The sequence below is a fragment of the Daldinia childiae genome (assembly GCF_008694065.1).
Source record: "Daldinia childiae strain JS-1345 chromosome Unknown Scaffold2, whole genome shotgun sequence".
Lineage (NCBI taxonomy): Eukaryota > Fungi > Ascomycota > Sordariomycetes > Xylariales > Hypoxylaceae > Daldinia > Daldinia childiae.
In genome coordinates, this window is record NW_022984643.1 from 4,401,347 (window position 1) to 4,422,977 (window position 21,631).

A 21,631-nucleotide genomic window follows, 5' to 3' on the forward strand; every position below is an offset into this window, starting at 1 on the left:
ACTTCCGAGGAAGGACGAAATCAAGGACCAAGGAGGACAGGCGCCCGTATATTACGATACCGATAGTCGCACCCTCAGATCAAAATCTCATGATGGTCGCATCGGTAATCTAGCCTCTATGAATTCATTAATTACCGCGCGGGTTCTTAAAAGCCGCCATTCTATCCATCTATACTATGTAATATTCTATCTATTGGAGGGAATAGGAGGGAGGTTCATATTGCAGTTAACTATGAGGTATGTAACTTTGTATGCACTCCGCTTTCTTCCGGTGATTCCACCGACACCTAATTGGTTTCTATCATGTTGTAGTGGATCATGGCGTCTACTGGCTACTATGTAGTACTTATGGAAAGTAGGTATGTATTCGACATCTTCATATGTTAGGTACTTGTTATATTCCATCATGGTAGAGAGTTCTACGTTAGGACACATATGTAACAACTCACGGGCGCAAACTCTACACCTAATCGTCAGCCAGCAACCTTGAAGATAGGCATCTGCTTTAGGGATGACCAGAATCTTTCGGCGCAACATGGTTCCTGACCCGACAGCAACACATGATCACATGCCACGCGCTCAACCACATGCTCAACCACGCGCACATACTAAATCGAGACTTCAAGCTCCACTGGGGAATACGTATGGTAGCGTATACCATACATTGGTTACTGGTGGTTACCAGTGTTGTGTAGGTATGTGTGTACTCTTTTAAGATACAAAACATCACGATGCATCGTGTTCTCTTGTAGCATGAGGGAGTTACTTAGCCCCGCCTCCTTAAGACGTATCCGATTTATGCCCTAGCCACTTGTATATTCCATAGAAATATCCAATAGAAATTCGTCAGCATGAGTAAATTACAGTTAACATCCTGCACCGCCCAATCCCACCTACACCTAAGACCTCTTGTTATGCTTCATGGAGGGGTTGATCTGGTTAATAATTTGTAGGGGGGGCACTTTACTCTTCCAAGATCTATAGTGTACTTATACCCTACCTCACGTAATTTCTTGTGCAAAAGGTAGGCAACATCTCCGAGACATTTTCTTCATATTCATCGCCAGCGTGTGAAACCTGGCTTCAGCTAGTAGTATGTAATATGTGTTCGTGCTACCCCTGTATGTAATACGTACATCCCGAGGCTTTGACAGAGGCTCAGTCTGTCAGTCTGTGTACCTAATCGATTATGATAAACATCCCAACTTATGGGAACTTCCAGACTCCCTAGTGTATCTTCGTCGTCTCCGTTTCCGTACGTCCCCCGCATTGCATACTATAATAATTGACTTGCAGGCAGCCCAGATACGAATAGCCGGATCCTGGAGAAGCACTGCCATCATTACAAAGCAGACAATTGCGCGTTCACAGTTCTCGATTTCTTCTTTGCTTCGATTTCTACTTCTACTTCTCATCACGAGCAGTCTAATCTCCAGAAAAGACTGGACAAGACAATATACAACTTAAATTTTCGGATGTATCTTCGTCATCCGTGAGGCTTGGACCCCATCAGTTCCCTCTCTCTCAGTTGAAAGTATCCACAACAAACTGACAAACCAAAATGCGAGCCAAGATTCGGGACCTACGGACAGTTCGACGGTCCCAAGATTTCCATATTTTCGGCCACTAACAAACGCCGTAGGCTGTGTGGATTATTAGTTTTAGAGAGATTGATTGCACTTACATAGCGATGGGGCCGATCTAGATGAGAAATACGGAGATTTGATTTTCGCACTCCCGGAGAGCCGAGCCTTTATTAGACTATAATATCGTTACGTAGGTTACCTAGGTACTTTTTGCTTAACGCCGCCTATCAACACGAGGCGTTGGTCAGCAACATTAGAATCGTCAAACGTAATATGGCACCTGATTGAGATGGACGCTTTGGGATTTGACGATTCCCTATTGATACACGTTATAACCCTATAAGGCAATAGGAGGGTAACTAATCAAACTTGCAGCATAAATGTGTAAGTGATCTGTCATCCAGCAATCCCTCCAGTCTTCCGACCTAGGCTACAAAGAGAAAAGCTCTATGTGCATATTCGGACAAGTGTCCGAACAGGTAATGCGATCCTTCCATTTTTCAGGAACCCTTCGACGCCCGGCATAGGATCCAGCGTGCGAGCCACGCTCTTCTCGTCTATTCTAGAACCCTTCTGTAACTTATTAGCGTCGCAAAAAGAATAGAAGAAAATCCGTTACGACGAAGTTTTGCGACGCCAAAGTTACGATCCTAACTCCCCGCCAGCCCCCGCTTGTCAGACAAGTCTGCACCATGTATTGCATAGTAAGCCTCAGTACCACACTACGTCTAGGTATTTGGCATACGGCTGTAGTTCTGAGACGGAATGCCTAAGGACAACAATAGTCCAGGTACCTAAGTGACCCTCCTAGGCAGCAGCGAAGCATCTCATTGCTATATTAGGAGACCTGAGACCTGTTTATTGGATGAATGGAAAGGATTAAGCCATCTAAGGGCTGAGCCCTACGCAGTAAATATTTATTAGCCTGCCTACAGCACTTAATGTAGTATTTCTCCTATATTCTAGACAGCTGAGATAATTGCATATGGCAGCCGTCTCGGTGAATGTCCTTCCACTACATCGCAAGTCGTGCTGAAAGTAAGAGCATCAATTGGTATAATCAAATTTGTTGTGGTGTGACCGTGATCATGATCCTATCATGATGTTGCTGTACATAGGATGATATCAGTTACTTTGATGAGGTAACGATAACACCGCGTATGTACGAAGTTGAGTAATAGCAAGCCGCTTGTATGTATATTCGACGGAATACACGGCTGTGAAGTGACCTTGCGTTGGTCAACGAGTAGTTACAGTGCGAAGAGTCACCGCCCTCGGCTTATGTACAGGTTGCCCGGCTGTACATTGGACTAATGGTCAGCCTCCCAAAATATCACCAATGGCGTCATATGAATGAGTAGGCTATTCTATCCATAGTATACTCCATATCGGATCGCCAAGATAGCAGTCTGTGTGTAGTGGGTATGTACCTTTTAGGGGACAGGCAAGAAAGGGCGATAAGATGCGAAACTTTCAGCCTTGTTTCGTTATGAGCGTCTTTCGGCTTGACCTCCCCATAGAACCCGAAGGCCCGAGACGATGTGAGCACGGTCGTGAAGGCAACTATAACATGACTACAAAGATCTTGGTACATAGGCATCTCGGAGAACTAAGGAGTCCCGACGGCAAGTAATCGTATACGTAGAGACACGACATGCCCGCGCGAAACCACATGATGCCGAAAATATGCGGGGAAGTGTGCCGCAAGGGTCAACCGTCCTTCCGCGACGCGCTTCACAGGCCCCCCTTATACTTCGGCCCCCACTAGTAAGCTGATAGGCGATATCAAAGGTATCGTCTAGCACGTGAACAATATAACACAGTCTCGGCTTTAAGAGGGTATTGCAGCTTGCTCACGGTCAAAGTTGGCGCGCTTACGGAGGCGAAAGACAAGTCAAGTACGTGTAGTTATCTAGGTTAAGTGATTAGATCTATAGGCTATCAATGTTTGCGGGGAAGATCTCTTGACTGAGAAAAAAGAAAGAAAAAACTTCAGACTTGTATATGACACCAGTAAGCCATCGTGATCGTGTGGTCAGCACCTACCTACTAACCCGGGGTTGTGTCTAGGAACTGGAGACAAGCAACTAACCCAGGCCTGCGGTATGGATCCGCTTGGGGCGATGAAAATGGAGCTTGCTGCCTAGTTGCAGTTGGAAAAGTTTGCTTAAACCATTACTTCTTAGGGCCTATTACTTCAACCTTCCCTTGTGATCCAGATAATTCCATCTCGCATCCCTGAGGCGGTTTATCCTTGAACAAAGAAACACATTTCTTCATTCGTGACTCGATACCGTTGTCGGGACAAAGGACTTATACTAGGAGGGATCCTCGGGCCGAGATCTGATAGTGTTGGTGTTGGAGTTGGCAGCTTGGTTTGGGACGGATGCTAAAACATATATCGGCGATGACTCACCAACTAATGAGCACGGATTCCTAACAGTACCTGTCCTTGTGTACGAACTTCATTGTGGGCGCTAGGACTTGAGTCACCGGGGCCACGCGGTTATAAGCTACGAAGTCTAGAAATATCCGCAGAATTTACAAAAGATACATAGTCTATGACTATGAGCACATGAAAATGAAATGGGTGGGTATGCATAATCTAGGCATCTCAAGCTCCTCGTGGCTATTGTGTTCAGAGGTTATGGTAGGTCCACGCGATCTAACCCTTCCCCAGTTCCCCAGAGACACCAACTGTTGTTCCAGGGGAGCAGACGAATTAGACTCATAGATCAGATGATAAAGACCTATTTAGAGCTTCTACAGTAGTAATTCAAGCAGGACGCCATTCGTAGTGGTGAGCCCCTTTTGAAGGCTTTCCAGGGTCCTCTCCTCTCACGTTCGGCCTGTCATAAGCATGTGCACCAAAGAAATCCATCTCCGCCTCCATGAACTGGGTTGCCAGCATCCCTCCGCCCACATACTTTACGTACTCCAGACTAGCACTGATAGCAGGGACGTAGTTGTCCCATTCGATAGCCTTTAACGTAGTTTGCTTTAGCGCGTCGAAGTTCTTTCGTAAGTCGGTAGCCACCTCATCGATGAGCTTCATGTTCATGATGGGCTGTTTTGCGTTAAGTAGGATCGGTTCGAGCATATCGGCAATATAGTCTTCTTGAATGATACAACCAGCTCTCCAGATCTGTATGCACTTGCCTAAGTTGACATCCCAACCTTCGTCCTTGGACGCCCGTGCAATAAGCTCGAGACCCTGACAGAACGAGCAGAGAAAGGACGCATAGACTGATCTACGCAAATTCTCGACGATTTCGTCCTTGTCTTTTATGTCCACACGCTGCGGTTTCGGGATATCTAAGTTTTCAACAGCTTTCAACCTCTGCGCCCGGTTTCCACTGGCTACGCGGAAGAAATGGCCAGTTGCAATCGTAGGTGCGGCGACGTGTCGACTAGCTGCATCCATGACTGTCCAGAACAAGGTACCCTCCGAGCTATCGTCATCCTGCACGACTTTATCAAGAACATCATCCAAGACATATCCGCTCTCTCCTTTTCCTTCCCCTTTCTGGTCACCACTAGGAGTCTTTTTCTTCTGACAGATCTCCGATCCGATCTGAATCAAGTAGGTGTTCCTTAGCTCGCCTTTGGAATTCCACTTTTCGAAAATCTTTCCTATCTCATCATACGGGAGTCCGAGGGACTTGTGGAGAATATTCCACGCTTCGCAGACTGTAGAAAGCATGCCATTCTCGATGCCATTATGAACCATTTTCACATAGTGACCGGCTCCACGAGGACCTATGCATGATGAATTTAGCATTGAAAAGTGTCCTGATAGACAGACAAAGTGTTACTTACCCATATATTGAACGCACGGCTTGCCATCAACCGGAGACTTGGCGGAGAACTTCTCTAAGAGTGGAAGGACGAACTCGATGGCTTCGCGGTCACCTCCTGGCGACATACTTGGTCCGCGCCTGGCGGACTGGTAACCGCCGCTAACCCCCATACCAATCCATTTGACTCCATTTGACTCCAATTCCTTCTGACGTCGTTCAGTATTACGATAGTTCTCATTACCGCCGTCGAGTATAATATCGCCAGCTTTTAGATCATCTCTGATCTTGTCCAAGACTGAATCAGCGGGCCAGCCATGCGTAATAGAGAAGATGAAGATCTTCCGCGGTTGTGAATCTAAGCTCTTGGTGAATTCGTGGATATCTTTGAAATGATCGATCTTGCCCTTCAGTGTCTTCGTCTGTCCTGCCATCTCACGAGCTTGATCAACATTCTTTTCTGAGACGTCCCATACGGAAACGTCGAGGCCGTGCTCGGAAAAGCCGAAAGACATCATTGTACCCATATTACCGGCCCCGACGATGCCTATCCGCGTAATTTTACTAATATCAGGGGTTGAGGCCATTGTATAGAGTTTAGGGATATGTACTAGTTAAGTAGTATTTAATAGAAAATAGTTGTATACAAATGGTAAGTGTTTAACAAGTTTCAAACTAGTCAACTAGTTAAATGATTAACTACCTTAGGTACCTAGTTAATTAGGATTTAAATGATAATATATTGTTTTGACTTTACCTCTAGACGTTAAATATGAATCAAGAGTCTAGAAGGTGCAGAAATAATTCATAAACTTGCTGTCAAGTTATTTTCGATAGTACGTGGGTTCTGATGTTCAAGTAATTCGCTCTCTTACATCACCATTACACTGGGTCAATTACAACATACTTATGTCAGATGCTATATCTTGATGTTTAGCTCTATGAGGTTTGCTTCGGCCTAAGTACCTATTTGATTACTAGGTTAGGTAGAATTTACCTTTTACGTGAACACTTCGATAACTTATACTAATATCTAACAATTTTCAACTTGACATTTCTGTTGAGATACTTTATAACTTGGTCTAAGCACGAGAATTGCAAACAATCCAAGTTGCATTCAAGTCAGCATCGACCCTATCGCCTCACATCTCCAGTATATACTCCCCACTCGAGCTTTTCATAAGCTCTCTCAGAAGATCCTTCGAAGCAGGTGTCTCAATACAACATTACCACCTTCACCTTCTTGATCTAACGTGTTGCGAAATATCTTGCGTGTATCCTTGGTATAAATTTGCAGCTCTGTTAAATTTCGGAAGGTCTGAACCTTTCCCTTACTCCCACTTCGTCCCCATTCAATCAAATCAATGATATTAACGTGTGTCCTTCGTGCAGCCTATTTACCCGCGTCAGCATGAATCCACCGATTTTCGTTGCAAGGTCTCCCACCTCCTCACATTGCTCGCATGTTTTCGGAAGCGGCTCGATACCGATTGGGCGACAAAGCGCATGCCACGCATTCAAATCGTCCTCTGCACCGTACCACAAGTGCAGTTCGCTTTGCAGCGCGTCTTGATATCTGTTCCACGCATCGTCTGACGCAGGGTTGCCACGGCTCCATCCTTCTTGTCTCTGTAGGTTGGCATACGAAGTAGCTGGTGGGAGAGAAGGGTCATAATCGAACTCTGGGAAGGAGCGGAAAAAGACATCTAAAGGGGTTTCGGTATCTTTCTGGTGAATACTAGAGTCCCGTAGGTGCTGATCTAGAGCCTCTTTGCTGCCGAAGGATCGATTGCAAGTCTCACAGTCGAAGGACGGGGCATGAATCGGGGAGTTGCGTAGGTGTTGCTGTAATGCCGGCTCATCGCCAAAGGATCGACTGCAAGTCTCACAGGCGAAGGTCAGGGCATGCGCTGGTGAATCCCGCAGGTGCTGCTGCAACGCCTCTTCGCTATCGAAAGATCGATTGCAGTCATCACAGTCAAAGGACGTGGTATGGACTGGAGAGTCGCGTAGATGCTGCTGTAATGCCTGCTCATTACTGAAGGATCGATCGCAGGCCTTACACTTGAAGGACGGAGCATGAACCGGAGAGTCACGTAGGTGTTGCTGTAACGCCTGCTTGCTGCCGTAGTGACGGTCGCAAGATCTACAGTCGAAGGTGTGCGCGGGTGCTGCTTGTCTGTGCTGCTGCAGGCTTTCGTCGCTATCGAAAGATCGATCGCAAATAACACAACGGGAGCTCATAGTATCAAACTTCTCATAACTACCTATCGATTAGACTTTTTAGAAGTATTCAAAAATATGATTATTAGAAGCGAGGAGCTGACATTTTAGTTACACATATGACGAATGGAATGTCGGCATAGGACAGCTCTTTTGTGTAACGCTGCCATCCAATGAACTAGTGACACATAAATTCCCTAGAATTATTTGAGGTATCTATCAGAATTCTAGATGAAACTTCTAGAAGAAAGAACAGGTTTAGTATGTATAGACCTAGAACCTCATAGGTACCTAAGGTAGGTAGTTAGTTAGAGTTCCTTGCGGAACAACGAAGTTTGTTTTCCATGCTGTTTGTTTCCACCTCGTGACAGAACTATATCATTTGTGTGAATAGGTACCAACTGAAATAATTGTATATAACCCTAATTTTAGTCATTTTGGAATAATTTGATATAAACTTAGGGGTGGTATCTTGAGTATAATAGAGCTGTAGTGTATTTCTTGACAATTTACTCTATAGGTTATATTTACTACCAATACACTCAGGAGTCATAGCGAAACATAGTTTCATATATACCTATACATGTCTTATAAAGTAAACAAGAGCTAGATGGTAATTTAGAAGATTCCATTTCGAAGACTAATATTGTTACGAAAGAACGACGACTATAACATGATTGGAAGCTGCTCCATGTCCTTTAACTCCTTAAAGTATAACAACATAGTGTATAGTAAAGACTTCCATTGGTTAAACCCCTGAACAACCCAAAACAGAATCAAAATTTTACATAAATAGCATATCTGAAATGTAGACTAATATTCCGGCTTAATGTTGAAATTTTGTAGGCTTGTGGTTCAACCGACTGTACGATACATCATGACATACTTCCCCGTTCCTGGCTTGGCCCTAATTCTACCGGTGGCGACACATGTTGCGTTTCGTTCCATTCCGTATTATAATAAGCTGGTAACTGTGCTAGTCTAGCGGATGCGCTTCTGTCGCTACCTGTGTACCTCGAAATCCTGTCTATTGGCTGTAAGTTTACGTCCAGTGGCGGAGTATCGTGCACCGTCGCCTTTTCCCCGTGGTCTTTTCTCTGACGTCTCCATAAGAGAAATACCCCGACAAGTACTAGGGCGGCAGCAGCTGTAGCACCAATTCCAATTCCAGCCCCAGCTCCAGCTGAAAGGGGTTGAGATATGGGGGTTACTGTTGGGTCCAACGCCGAAGTAGAGATCGTATTCGGGGATGTACTGAAAGTCGTCAAGATTGTAGATGATGCAGAGCTAGACATTCGCCATCTAATCTCAATACCATACGCATTCACTCCCCCACCATTTTCAGTTGTCGTCGTCGTTTGGATATCTTGCCCAGGCGTGCTGGTTTTGTATATAAGCGGTTCTCCGGCGCTGAAGGGCCTGTAGCACAACTCGGTCTTCATGTATGTAAAGTCCCTTCCTATACCCTGGCAGTGGTAGCTGCTGTGCTCATTGGATTTTGTTAGTTTCAATATATTTCTCTGAATTTTAGCAGCTAGTATTAGAGAGGCATACTTGGGACAGCACGTCGCAGTCGTCTCCGGCGCATTGGTAGACGTACATGCCTCTGTGTATCCAAATGGGCATTTACTAGTGGACATAAAGGCACCTGAGCCGGACTGCCAGCCTGTGGGGAAACAATCTAATCGACTTGTTGGTGGGCCAAGATGGTAATATCGACAGGAGGTGAGAGAAGAATCGGTGTCGTCGGGGCACGAATCGTAATCAGCAAATACAAGGTAGATGTCTACGGTGCAAGATGATGCAGGCGTAAATTGTGTAGTACTATCCGATGCCTCCATGATGGTTACTATTATGGAGAACAGCGCAAACAAGGGAAGAATGGGTAAGAAAGACAACCGAAGGTATAACCCATCTCGACCCTGGGGGTTAGATACCTATTAAATTTATCTATCGCCTTGAGTGGTTTAAGGGGACGTCGCATACGCGTGACACGATCCAATAGACTCAATTTATATAAAGGGTAAGTACTTTCGAAGGGGGCTTGGCACGGTTAGCCATTGGGAGGTCGTGTTGTACGTGTAGTATAGATATATTGGGATCTGTCTCATACGAATCCTGCGGAATTATAGTTAGGGGGCCAAAATTTCCCTACGGTGAAAATCATTCCAATTAACCCCCCTAGTGGGCGATTACATTTACATTACACCCGAGAAAAAAAAGAATAGAGATGTCTCATCATACCAGTCTATTCATTGCGAAACCTGAGACTACGGACTATGGCCGTGTATGAAATTGCTAATTAGGAGCCCAACATGAGCTACGATATGCTCAAAGCACCTAACTACTGACCCTTAGTCTTCTCCGAGCGTGTGCTGGTCGCCCATTGCAAACTGAAAAAGTATAATGTACAGAAAGCCTTAGTGCCTAATGAATCCTTTACTTTTCGGAAATATCCCCTTTTCTGAGACTAACGGGCGTACACGCGTCAATTTCACCAGATCGACCCAAAATCAAGCCGTAGGCGGAAATAAAGAAAATCGATCGAGAACACAAGTGTATCTAAGATGCCATGTAGGTGCTAGCATCAATACCGTCCTTGGGAAATTCACTATATAATAAATTAGTTCAATAATTGGGATTGTCAAAACTGGATAAACTTACGGAAGGGCGACCTCGAATCGCTTCTCAATTGCCTTCAGCACTTCTTGGTCTGCATCAGTGCTTACGAATGAGATTGCGAGACCCTTGGTACCAAATCGGCCGGCACGACCAACACGGTGGAGGTAAGAATCAGCATCGGCAGGCAAATCATAGTTGATGGCCAGGTTGATACGTTCGATATCAATACCTCGACCGAACACATCAGTAGCGACACAGATGCGCTTGTTGAATTCCTTGAACTCCTTGTAGCGTTTGATACTATATACTCGTTAGATCGTGTAATCGACGAGGACAATTCTATACATACCGCTCTTCCTGGCTGACTCCCGAGTGTACTGAGATAGACGGGAAGTTACATTCGCGAAGCAACTTGTCGAGTTCGGTGGCACGGATCGTGCTCTTGACGAAGATGATGACCTGGTTGAATTGCAACTCGTCAAGAAGCTCGTTAAGTTTACGATTCTTCTCTCGTTCCTCAAGCTTGATGTAATATTGCTGCAAGCCGTGAAGAGTCAATTTGGTGTCCTCGTCTACGTAGTGTTCGGTAGGGTTCTGCATAAACTTCTTGCAGATCGGCTTCACTTCATCGGAAAGCGTGGCGGAAAACATCATGACCTGCTTCTGCTGCGGAGTTGCTCGGAAAATATCCTGAACATCTCGTCGCATATCTTATGTAGTTAGTTATAAATACGCCGATAACAAAACGGTTGGATCCTTACCAATGGCGTCAAGCATCTTGTCACATTCATCAAGGACGAAGATTCGAACGCTGGTCAGGCGTAGGTACTTGTCTCGAACAAGGGCGTTGAGACGACCCGGGGTACCAACAATAATATGGGGGTGGGTTTCCTTATTCTTTGAGGATTTCGGCATCCTTCTGAATAGGCGTACCGCCGTAGAAGACACCGGTCTTAATGTCCGGCATATACTTGCTGAAACGGTTGTACTCGTTTCGAATCTGGAAAGCCAGCTCGCGGGTGTGGCACATGACCAAGACGGAACACTCGCCAGCAACAGGTTCGACCTGTTGGAGGGTAGTGAGGACGAACACGGCCGTCTTACCGAGACCCGACTTTGCCTGGCAGATAATATCACCTCCGAGGAGAGCCTGGGGAATGCAGGTTTGCTGGACTATAGTAATCGATCGAATGTTAGATAGGACTTCCAAGATTTTAGGGACGCGGAGGTAGAAATTCGACAAGATCCGTCCATCATCGCAGCATCGGTCTTCATTATCTAGATCCACCACCAATGGCCTTTTCGACTATTCCATCTATACGTAGATAAAAAGGGTACGCGTATTACAGCACCAGCTTTCTAAGACGTATACATCGGCTCGAGGCCAAATTTACTCAACTGTCGTCGAGATCAGATAGCTAGGGTTCATCGCTCCAACACATTTCCCAGGCCAGATACGTTGCGTGAACCCATCGCCAGCTACCGAGACTAACGCGATAAGCACGAGTCTCTTAAGCTCTTTAGGCACTCTGATGATAGGATAATTCCTATAGATCCTCGCTCCACAGATATCGAAAAACATAGCTATGCGTGATTTTACGCGTGCTGATCTTCCGCTTCTCCGACCGCCTTTGTTTTCTTCATTTGCTTGCGATGTACTTGCGAGATGGACGGACGCTTGAAGGAGGGATAACTTTTGAAAAGCTTGAACGTGTAAGATGTAGACTAACCCTCCGATGGATGTTCGAAACCGCAATCGGCGATGGCGCGAAGAAGCTCAGGCTTCAGCAGGAAATCACGGAAACCGGTAGCATGGATGCCGACATAGGATCCCTTCTTGTCAACACTATTGCCTGAAGCAGCAGCGTCGGCCTTCTTGCCGTTAGTGGCGGTGGTGGCCTCGTTTGTTGCCAGCTCCTCGTCGGAGTAGTCGATTAGATCCTCTTCAGCCGACATGGTGATGAAATGGTAAGATTATCGCGATGGGATACGTGTCGCAAGGGTTGGTAGATTAAAAAGGGACGTAAGTCAAATGAAAATTCAGAATGAAGAAAAATGCCCAAAGAGTTGATGAAAAAGGTGAAAACTCGAGACGCAATGGATGTCTTTGATGGCAGATGCGAGAAGGCGGTGCAGCGAGGCTCTCGATGTTGAAAGGTTGAATGGAGAAAGAAAGTTGTTGTCAGGAAAGGCTTAGAAAGAAGGTCCAGAAAAATAGAAATCGACATGCATGAGCTGATGGAATGCGCGACCTCAACTGCAGAAGCTAAGCTAAATTTGTATTAGCGGGGAAACGACGGGGCTGTGCACTTAACTATTGGCTGACTGGTGTTTTGCGGCTAAACACCGGTAGGGCTGCCCCGGATTTTTACCATTTCCGCTTTCCCCAATCTGCCACCGTAGGTCATCATCATCCTACGTTTAGGTAATTGGAAGCTACGGGGTACGTACCCATCTTGCATCAAGCACATTCCAACAACAGTTGTTTTAGTTTTTTGAATCATACAACAAAGGGGGGGGTTTTTTTCTAACAAGGGTAACTAAGACATGGGGAAATCCAAGGCACCTGGAAGTGTGCCAAATCGGCCAGTCTATTCGCGAATTTCATATTTATATCAAGCAGCAACATATCTAGCTAGCCAACCTAAAGACATCACAAACGACGCAGCAGCAACAGACAAGAAAGTACTTTACACAAGTCAGTCTAAGCATGGACTTTCACGTCGCTTTATAACCGACCTCCGGTCTGCCTCGTTAAAGAGTCAATACGTCTTTCTCCAGCCATGAAACATACTATCTGCAAATTCTGCGATAGTTGCTTATCGAAGAGAGACCAGTAGTCATCAATTGAGAACAAAAGCAAAGGCGGCGGAAAAAAGCCATGGGCTGATGTTCTCGTCGTCAAGTGCCATGCTTGTGGAGGAGTTAAACGTTTCCCTGTCCAAGCACCTCGACAAAAACGGCGACCAATTCGTGAAGCAGACTCGAAAAAAGAAACAGATCGGAGTTTAGAAGCCAGTAATCTAATAGAAGGAACTTGAGCAGTAGCACAATCCCGTGCTTTATCTCTGTAGAATGGGCCTATAACTGCCTATCAATATAACTCCTATTGGAATAGGTGAGCCCTTCCGCCTGATTCAAATAATAGGAAGACGATTCTAGAGAAAGTAAGTTTTTTTTTTCCTGATATCTTCAAATATAACTTCTAACCGTGTTATCTAGATATAAAATCGAAGAACCGATTATTTTAACAATAGATACAGGGACGGTTGTTAGCACCATGGTCCGCAATTCTTTTTATATCGGAATCCTACAAGAGCAAAGCCATTCCACACTCCAATACCAGGCATTTAACATCCGCCGACTGGACACTACTCTATCCAAGCTGTGATCGATTAGATAGACGAGGATAGTTTGCTATATGTATGTCATGGAAGAGGTCCGAGGTCTCTAGATGTGCTACGGAGAGAGACCAAATATGTAAAAGAGAACTATGGATGGGATATACATCCATCGCTTCCGTAGCCTCGGGCGGAAAAAGAAAAGATGTAATATCGATAACCCACTAATATTATACGTACCAACTATTAGGATACGAATACTATTAATTCTCTACCTCAGTACCTTTTCATATTGACTCTTACCAAAAGGAGCTCCATATAATACATATACTCCTCATTTCACATCTTTAGAGACAAATCACTAGCTCATACATTATTACTGTGAATGCTATGGCACTCGGAGACCGGGATACTCGACTCGTAAGCGTCCTGGCTGATGGCTTAATAGATCCGGAAGATTAAACCGTTTCCAGGTATGTGACCGATGAATACGTGGCTTATGTGCTCATAGATGTCACTACCGACTACTAATTGGCCCAAGTCGCTACTAATTTGTGTAACGGCATTCACTTTCAGATCCCGCCGGCATCAAGCCACTCGTCATTTCGAGCACAACCATAGAACGCCAATTTAGAACTAACCCGACAATGTGGATGTTGGGTTTTGGGCTGACTGATTCGGAGGTAGTTTCTGTATAGCAGTTACCCGTCTAAAGGTACACTATCAGATAACCTAGCAAGGCTCCGCGGAAATATGTCCGAAGTCGGTAGTCCTTCGATACCGAATATGTCGTGCTATTAGGTTACAAAATAATAGAACACAATGAACTTCTCCACCACGAAAAGAAATTATGGAAAATATTAGAAGAAATGTTGGGTGCTCGCATCCGATTCCCAGGGAAGGTCCTTGCCGTTCCAGTCTACGTCATTAACGGAGTCTTATCTATCGGAAAGGGGGAACTAGTGAGCTCGATGTACGGACAAGTTTATGTCTCGAGCAGGTGGAGGGTCAGACGTAGAATCTCTGGTAGCCGTTCTGTTTTCCGATCGTCTTATCATTAAATAACCAATCTAACGCAATTCGGAAAATCTGTTGTCATATCACTTCTCCGCAGAACAGTCTAGGACCTGAAATGCCATTTAATAAATCCTTAGGAACGCCCCTAAGTGTCTCGAGCAAGTCAAGACCTAACACAAGATTTGCACTCGCCACGAACGCCTCAAAATCTACGGCGATACGAAGATACGACTCACGAGTATGCTAGTAGTCACTGTAGTTTAAATGTCAGGACTTTGCAACGGATAAATGCTACTGTAGAAACTGTGCCGTGGGAGGTGTGATGAGTTCAAAAGGGGAGGAAAGTGAAAGTATCTTCAACTAGTTAATACACGCTACCTAAATTTAGTTAGAGCTCTCGCGGGATGGAGTTATCAGGTGTATAGGGCTTTATTAGTTTCTATGCAGGGACGGAATCCTATATTTTACTAAAATAGCGCATTGGTATAGCACGACAGGCGTATACTCATTTTCGAATTACAAAGCACTGTCTTGTAGATAATGAACGTGGCCGTAAAGATGTTGTATTCCGTATATAGATAGTATATAGCGAGCCATTACGAAGTACACCTCCTTAATTCCACCTCCCACTTTCGGCCTCTGCGGCGGGCCGTATAAAGACTCGTACTTCTGATGAAATTCATGATATGCAGCATATATATGCAATCCGTCTTCTATAAACCAAGTGCTGCCTTTGACTCAATTCTCACTTAATCATCCCCGACTAGTAGGAATACCAAGGAACGGCGGCCGCCCTATGCCACGGAAAGCGGTGTAAAACGGGATCCGACTAATGTAGAATGCGACGCTGACTCCTCATGTCGAGGGGGGGAAATCAGCCCACAGTGGGGCCATTCTCACGGGCGTTCCCGCCGGGGGCCGAGTTGAGTAAGCTGATTATTGTGGCTAATGACAAGGTTCCCATTATACCAAGAGCAGCGACGGCAGAAAAGTCCACATAGTTGATTCCGGGATAAGTGGTAACTGAGTCGAATAGGAAAATCATGGTGAATGTTTTGAGATTGAACTGTAGGTATGTCCGGTATTGAGTAGATAGTTATTAGGATGGCGAGAATAGGTATACGCTCTAATAGTTGATAATGATATAGTTCGCAATGATGCTATCTCGGATGAGAATAAGTGGCTTGACTTTGCCAACTGTTTAAGGAGAAGAAGTGAAAGTTACAGGACATATCGATATATTCTGTCGGCCTCGAGGGGGACTTATATATTGTTACGGTGTCATAGTATACCTGGTCCTTGCTTGGTCTCCTAACCTATAGAGACGGATTTACAGTCTCGCTCATACCGCGCGTGCATCTATCTAGGCCCCGTCTCTCTCCGCACCTTGGAGTACCTAGAGTGTAACCCACAAACTGTTACTTTCTCCGCGCCACTCTTTGTGTATCGATACACAGTTCATGCAAGCACGGAAGTGAATAATATCGAAAAGACGCGAGGTACACAATTCTTGTCTTTGGAGTATACTAAGCCATACTGCTTCCAAACAGAATCAAGGCCTGATTGTAAAACTGTTCTCTGGGCCAATGTTTCATTCATGCCAGTCTCTCGGACCAGTAAGGACATCATGGTTGCTAATCCTCTACAACTTTACCTATATACCATGTCCTTACACAATAGAAGGGGCCAGGGTATGTCTATCGTCGTCGACGAGGGCGGCCGTCCCGAAGCGCTACTTGATAAAGGTGTAATCACTAGCAATATATGCATCACACACGAAACCCCATCCGATAGGATCAATGATCTACTCGATGCTAGATACAACGAGGTGTTATCTAAATGCCAGGGGCTCCCTGTGCTATACCTATTTAGTACTTAGGAATTGGACTTGCTAACTACCTTTCCCACCATAGTAGCTTCCGATGTGTGCCCCGGGCGGCAGTAGGTATCATCCGTTTGATATACTCCGCGCCGGATGTGGAGACGGCATCACGCCAAACGGTATCTGTGGATTATTGTACTATTATCAACGGAAAGACCTTGGTTATACTCGATAGTGAGTGTAGGACTAATTTGCCTGGCGATACGTTTGGTTATCTGTCTTCTTTATAAATTTCACATTATGGTAATGGTTGATTGGTATTGTCGAAAGTAGATGCTGATAGGGGCTGTATATATAGAAACAGAAAAGCTTCGACGGAATTTGGCTCAGTTGTCTCGCACACTTTGTTTTCAAGTGTGGCTTTACATGAAGTCAAGTAGTAAACCTTTCGAGATTCTTCGAGAAGTTAGGTCGTTATGCTGACATAAAAAATGACAAGGCGCTGCCTTCGGCATATGCAGGGCTTGCAGGGCAGAACATTGGGTTGTGCCAAGATAAAATAACTATGGACACACTATACTCTTTAAGATGTGCCAAGACGTATCTCACTCAATCTAGCTACTAGTTGTCAGCATGTAGGTCCCCAAGCCATTTTAAATAGTAGTAACTACCTAGGTTAGATAGTTAACACAAAAAAAAAGATATCGTAGGTTTGCTATAGTCACCTAAATCCTGCTACAATATATCATTGCGCTAATTGGACAACATATTGGATCATGTCCCTGCATAAAATGCAACAACGGACTCTTTCCCGAAGTGCCAAAAGACTACGCCTTAACTCTTATGACATTATGAAAAACCTGATTGGTTCAAACAGAGGTTTCCTTCATGGGGTTACTTTATACCAATCCTCAACTTTACTTTGACTGGCTAAAAAATTACGGAACCTGTACTATGTAGTATCTCGGCGCTTGGTGTGAGAATGGGAGTAAATGGGAATACAACTTTGTTGGAGCATAAAAAAAAATTCTAATTACGACTGGACCATTGGTGCTACTGAAGCTCTTTACCCCAGGTATGTCTGACCCAGGTATCTTAATGGTTTGGTAGATAGAACATAATTGTATCCGCGATAGACGCTATTTCTTGACGACCATCAATGAAACATATCCTCGTTGCCGACCGGTCTGATTCAATAAATGGCGTGAGGAGCTTGTCATAATAGTAGCATGAGCCATAGAATATTTATTGGGGAAGTAACTGAATATTACCTTAGGAACCTACCTACCTACCTAGGTAGGTAGGTATTCTCTGACACGTCAACGCTATGGAACTGGAAAAGCATAAAAGGAATACCCCTATCTAGCTTATTAAGAGAATGTGTACATTTCTCGTGATTTTGGCTAACATCCCGTAGGTAAGACCCCTATATGTTTAAGTGTTCGTAGGAATGGCATCGGGGTAACGTTCACCAGCTGTCTTGAACTTGGACAAGGTAGCGTCGATCTCGGCCATCTCTTCATCTGTGATGTCTACAAGCTTGCTATTTTCCTCCACCCGCGCCGCCGTCGTAGCACCGGGAATCGGGATAATAGTCGGCATCCCGGGGCGCTTCGATATCGCCAAGGTCCAGTTTATGGCGAGCTGGGCTGGTGTGCATCCTTTCTTCTTGGCCAGCTCCTCGACCTGGCGGACCAGCTCCAGGTTGATCTCAAAGTTCCCTGGCTGGAACCGAGGGAAGAGGCGCAGCATTGAATCTTCCGGGATGTCTTCAATTTTATTGATCTGACCCGTCAACATGCCCCTACCGATCGGCGAGTATGCGATTATCGGGATCCCGTGCTGGGCACAAGCGGCTGCTACACCATTCTCCAGTATGTCGGTTGAGAACCTATTACATGGTTAGTAAAAGGGATATCTAATTAGCGCTACTAAAATCATTAGGGCTGTGACTTACAGCGAGAGTTCCACTTCTACGGAGTGGACTTTAACGTGCTTGACGGCTTCGTGATCGTCTCGGCTCGGCACTTCTGACAGAGAGATGCCTCCGATCTTGCCTGTCTGGACGAACTCCTTATTTACAACATCAAAAGTGACTTCCATCGGTACCTTCTGATCTCGGCGACCAAACTCGAATAGTTCCATCTTCTTGCGTCCCTTGAGCTGGGCTATGCTGTCGTTGATAGAGCGGCGCGTATTCTCGGGTGAGCCATCTGTCTGGTGAGTTGTAGGACTCACACCACCCTTAATACAGATGACTACCTTGTCGGCATCTTCAGGGTACTTTTCGAAGTATCTTTCTAGGAGGACTAAACTGTTATAGTCGGGCGCCCCATAGAACTCGCCGCCGTTCCAAAGGTTACCTGGTATAGTATTAGCTACTGATAATAAATAGTGAGAATTTCCTGGCGGTCAGCCCGTAATGGGCTAGAGGCTAGCCACGTACATCCATTCTTGAGTGCTGTGCGCATTGTCTCAAAGGCTTGCTCCTGGGAGCATGGGTTGGTTCGCCAGGTCAATCCCATGAGGCCAAAGCCAATAGGGCCTACTTCTTTGCCAGCGACTTGGGGCATTTTTATTATGTATTGGGTGTATATTTCGAAATAGTTGTTTGAAGTTTGAAGTTTGAATTACAGAAAAGATGAATTCTCTGTCACTAGGATGGTTGGTTCACGTCGTTGTTGGCTTAAACAATGGTCGTGTTCTATGACGACGTTTATATTCGCGATCTACCCTACTTGATGTTTACGTCACCAATTACCAATACTGCCTATTCACCTATTGTAAGGTCAAGGTAAAATATCAGGCCTTAACGGCTTTTATGCATCTCAGTACTTTAATTCCGAAAATGAGGAGAACCCACGTAGAGAGTCAACCCTCTACGTCGTAATAATAACTGCTTTTCAAGCTTGCTTGAGATATTAGAAGTTGTTAATCATAGAAACAGATTTTGCAATAATGGTAGTACTATACCCATATCGGATGACACCTAGATCTGGTCGTATCTAGTGCCAATCCAGTTATTAGCTACGCCCTACAGCTTCCTCTCCACATACGTACGTCTGAAAACAGCATAAAGTCTGGGAACGGTCTTTTATACGGCGTGCATGAAAGCCTTCCAAAGGCAGCCAATGGTAGATACCAAGATCGTGTATACATCCTTGCTTTACACGTGGGAAAAACTCTCAGCAGCTTATAAATTAGGTTAGATAGTAATAGTACATGCACGCTAGCTATTATGAGCGCGGATACAGTTCTTAACCCCGCGGAATCCGTTTACTGTAAGCTTCGGACGCCGATAACCAAATCGAGTTAATTCCGGACTTACCAGGACGTATGACGGTGAGTACCGGGCCAAGCACCGGCGCTACATACCTAGACGCTAGCAGCGGGGTGAATAATTTTGAATAGGGAGTGTGGTCTGGCACTTTTGGACACGAGACATAATCATTATATCTAATGATCGCGACGAGCTACTTCATCATGGACCACTACTCCAAATCCCCTATCTACCAGGCGAGATGCACTAGATCTTATAGATCGCTAATTATATCAGCCTCAGTATGGCTCGAATCTTTAGGGATACCCCCCGATGACATATTGAAGTCTCTAACGACAAGCGTAGCGTCTACTACTATGGCGTAGTTAATACATGTATGGCAATACTGTAGAATTCTTTTAGGTATGACCTTTAAAAATCCGATACGTATTTGTCAGCGTCTGCAGCTTCACCGTATACATAATGTAGAATCTGTCCCGAAAGACTGGCTCTGCTACTGGCTGTATACGATCATAACCCTGCTTGGCGAGTTTGGTCAGTGGTGAGAATTCTGGTATGATTTATTGATATGCGTCTTTTTCTTCATTAGATGACTGAAAAGTCCTTGTAAATAGATACTGTTCGATCATAGTAAGGTCCTGTAAGTCAGATTCCGGGGATGTAATATTTGGATGTGGGTTTTGGCGGAGGATCTCGTATATCTCTGCTTCTTGTAGCAATAAAGCGCAGAAGTTTGTCGATAACGAAGACTCACCGCAGTTTAAAAGGTTCGGCCATTTAATATAACTAGGTATATTCTAGAAAAAGTTCTGCGACGCGGGTAAGACTGGGAGGAAAGGGGACACTCAAATGTTTAATAGGTATCTCTTAGACGTTAAACTCGTCTGGGTTAATAAACAAGTAGCGATTTTCTTGCCGAGCAAAGTAGAAGCGGTCTTCCTTTTATAAGACGATCCTGATACGGCCGAAGATAAGATCGTTAACCACCTCCTTCCAAATATTGGTTCCTTATGAAGTCTTGTTCGATGAGTAATTGTTACTACCTTTACATGTCAATCCAAGATCTTTTCTCAAAGACGTGAACTTGGAAATCATTTATTAGTTGAACTTATGTAGAGCTTAAAGGAGATTGTCAGTTCTAATGTTGTGGAATATCAATGGAACGCGCTAGTTATTTAAACACCAAATTTATCATTAACGCAATATGCGGGACCATCCTTTTATGAACTTAACCATAGCACCGTAATAGAAGCTCAAGAGCCTCAAATCACCCCACTAAAGTTTCTAGAATCTCAGCTGCCGCCTAACATCGACTTACATAACCCCACTATCATTATACCGATTACTTGCCTAACTCAAATTCTACTTTAACACAACAAACATGGCCGACGCAGAATTAGAACAGGTATGCTAAATATATATGTTACTGAAATACCTCCTTTGTCATTTAATACTAATAACGCCTAACTCATAGATCCGCAAAGCGCGCCTCGAACAGCTCAAAGCGCAAGGCAGCGGGGTAGGCAGCGCGGGGCCCAGCCAAGGAAACCAAGCAGAGCAGCAGAAGCAGTGAGCACATCCCCATTCCCTCCCCCCTTCGCTAGCCACCATACTACAACACCCCAACTAACTAACAACTCTCCCCCTCCAGACAAGAAGCCGAAGCCCGCCAATCCATCCTCAACCAAATCCTGCACCCGGAAGCCGCCGACCGTCTAGGCCGCATCCGGCTCGTAAAAGAGGAGCGCGCCGCCGACGTCGAGAACCGCCTCATCATGCTCGCGCGCACCGGCCAGCTGCGCCAGAAGGTCACCGAGGCTCAGCTCAAAGAGCTGCTGAGCGCCGTCGCCGATAACAAGGAGGAGGAAAAGATCGTGGTGAACAGACGCAAGAACTGGGACGACGAGGACGACGATCTGCTGGACCTGTGAATGGCCCGTAGG

At 45.2% G+C, this 21,631-nt stretch overlaps 5 protein-coding genes across 5 annotated transcripts; 1 reads left to right on the forward strand and 4 right to left on the reverse strand.

Annotated features, from left to right (window-relative positions):
* Nucleotides 1-4,362: 4,362 nt before the first annotated feature.
* On the reverse strand, nt 4,363-5,970 carry GL218_02071 (6-phosphogluconate dehydrogenase, decarboxylating; the record flags this gene model as incomplete). The annotated part of the gene is made up of 2 exons (XM_033578560.1): nt 4,363-5,345; nt 5,406-5,970. 2 exons carry the CDS (start codon nt 5,968-5,970, stop codon nt 4,363-4,365), a joined length of 1,548 nt encoding a protein of 515 aa, XP_033438432.1.
* Nucleotides 5,971-6,739: 769 nt separating this feature from the next.
* Nucleotides 6,740-7,627, reverse strand: GL218_02072 (Zinc finger and BTB domain-containing protein 24; the record flags this gene model as incomplete). The annotated part of the gene is made up of 1 exon (XM_033578561.1): nt 6,740-7,627. The coding sequence occupies one exon, from the start codon at nt 7,625-7,627 to the stop codon at nt 6,740-6,742; it is 888 nt and encodes a 295-aa protein (XP_033438431.1).
* A 2,541-nt stretch (nt 7,628-10,168) lies between these two features.
* On the reverse strand, nt 10,169-12,184 carry GL218_02073 (ATP-dependent RNA helicase SUB2; the record flags this gene model as incomplete). Its single annotated transcript, XM_033578562.1, has 6 exons — nt 10,169-10,217; nt 10,271-10,528; nt 10,578-10,938; nt 10,990-11,061; nt 11,162-11,401; nt 11,959-12,184. The coding sequence occupies 6 exons, from the start codon at nt 12,182-12,184 to the stop codon at nt 10,169-10,171; spliced, it is 1,206 nt and encodes a 401-aa protein (XP_033438430.1).
* A 5,658-nt stretch (nt 12,185-17,842) lies between these two features.
* On the reverse strand, nt 17,843-18,981 carry GL218_02074 (Pyridoxal reductase; the record flags this gene model as incomplete). The annotated part of the gene is made up of 3 exons (XM_033578563.1): nt 17,843-18,299; nt 18,366-18,771; nt 18,855-18,981. The coding sequence occupies 3 exons, from the start codon at nt 18,979-18,981 to the stop codon at nt 17,843-17,845; spliced, it is 990 nt and encodes a 329-aa protein (XP_033438429.1).
* A 2,088-nt stretch (nt 18,982-21,069) lies between these two features.
* On the forward strand, nt 21,070-21,619 carry GL218_02075 (uncharacterized protein; the record flags this gene model as incomplete). The annotated part of the gene is made up of 3 exons (XM_033578564.1): nt 21,070-21,093; nt 21,163-21,257; nt 21,340-21,619. The coding sequence occupies 3 exons, from the start codon at nt 21,070-21,072 to the stop codon at nt 21,617-21,619; spliced, it is 399 nt and encodes a 132-aa protein (XP_033438428.1).
* Between the last annotated feature and the right edge of the window lie 12 nt (nt 21,620-21,631).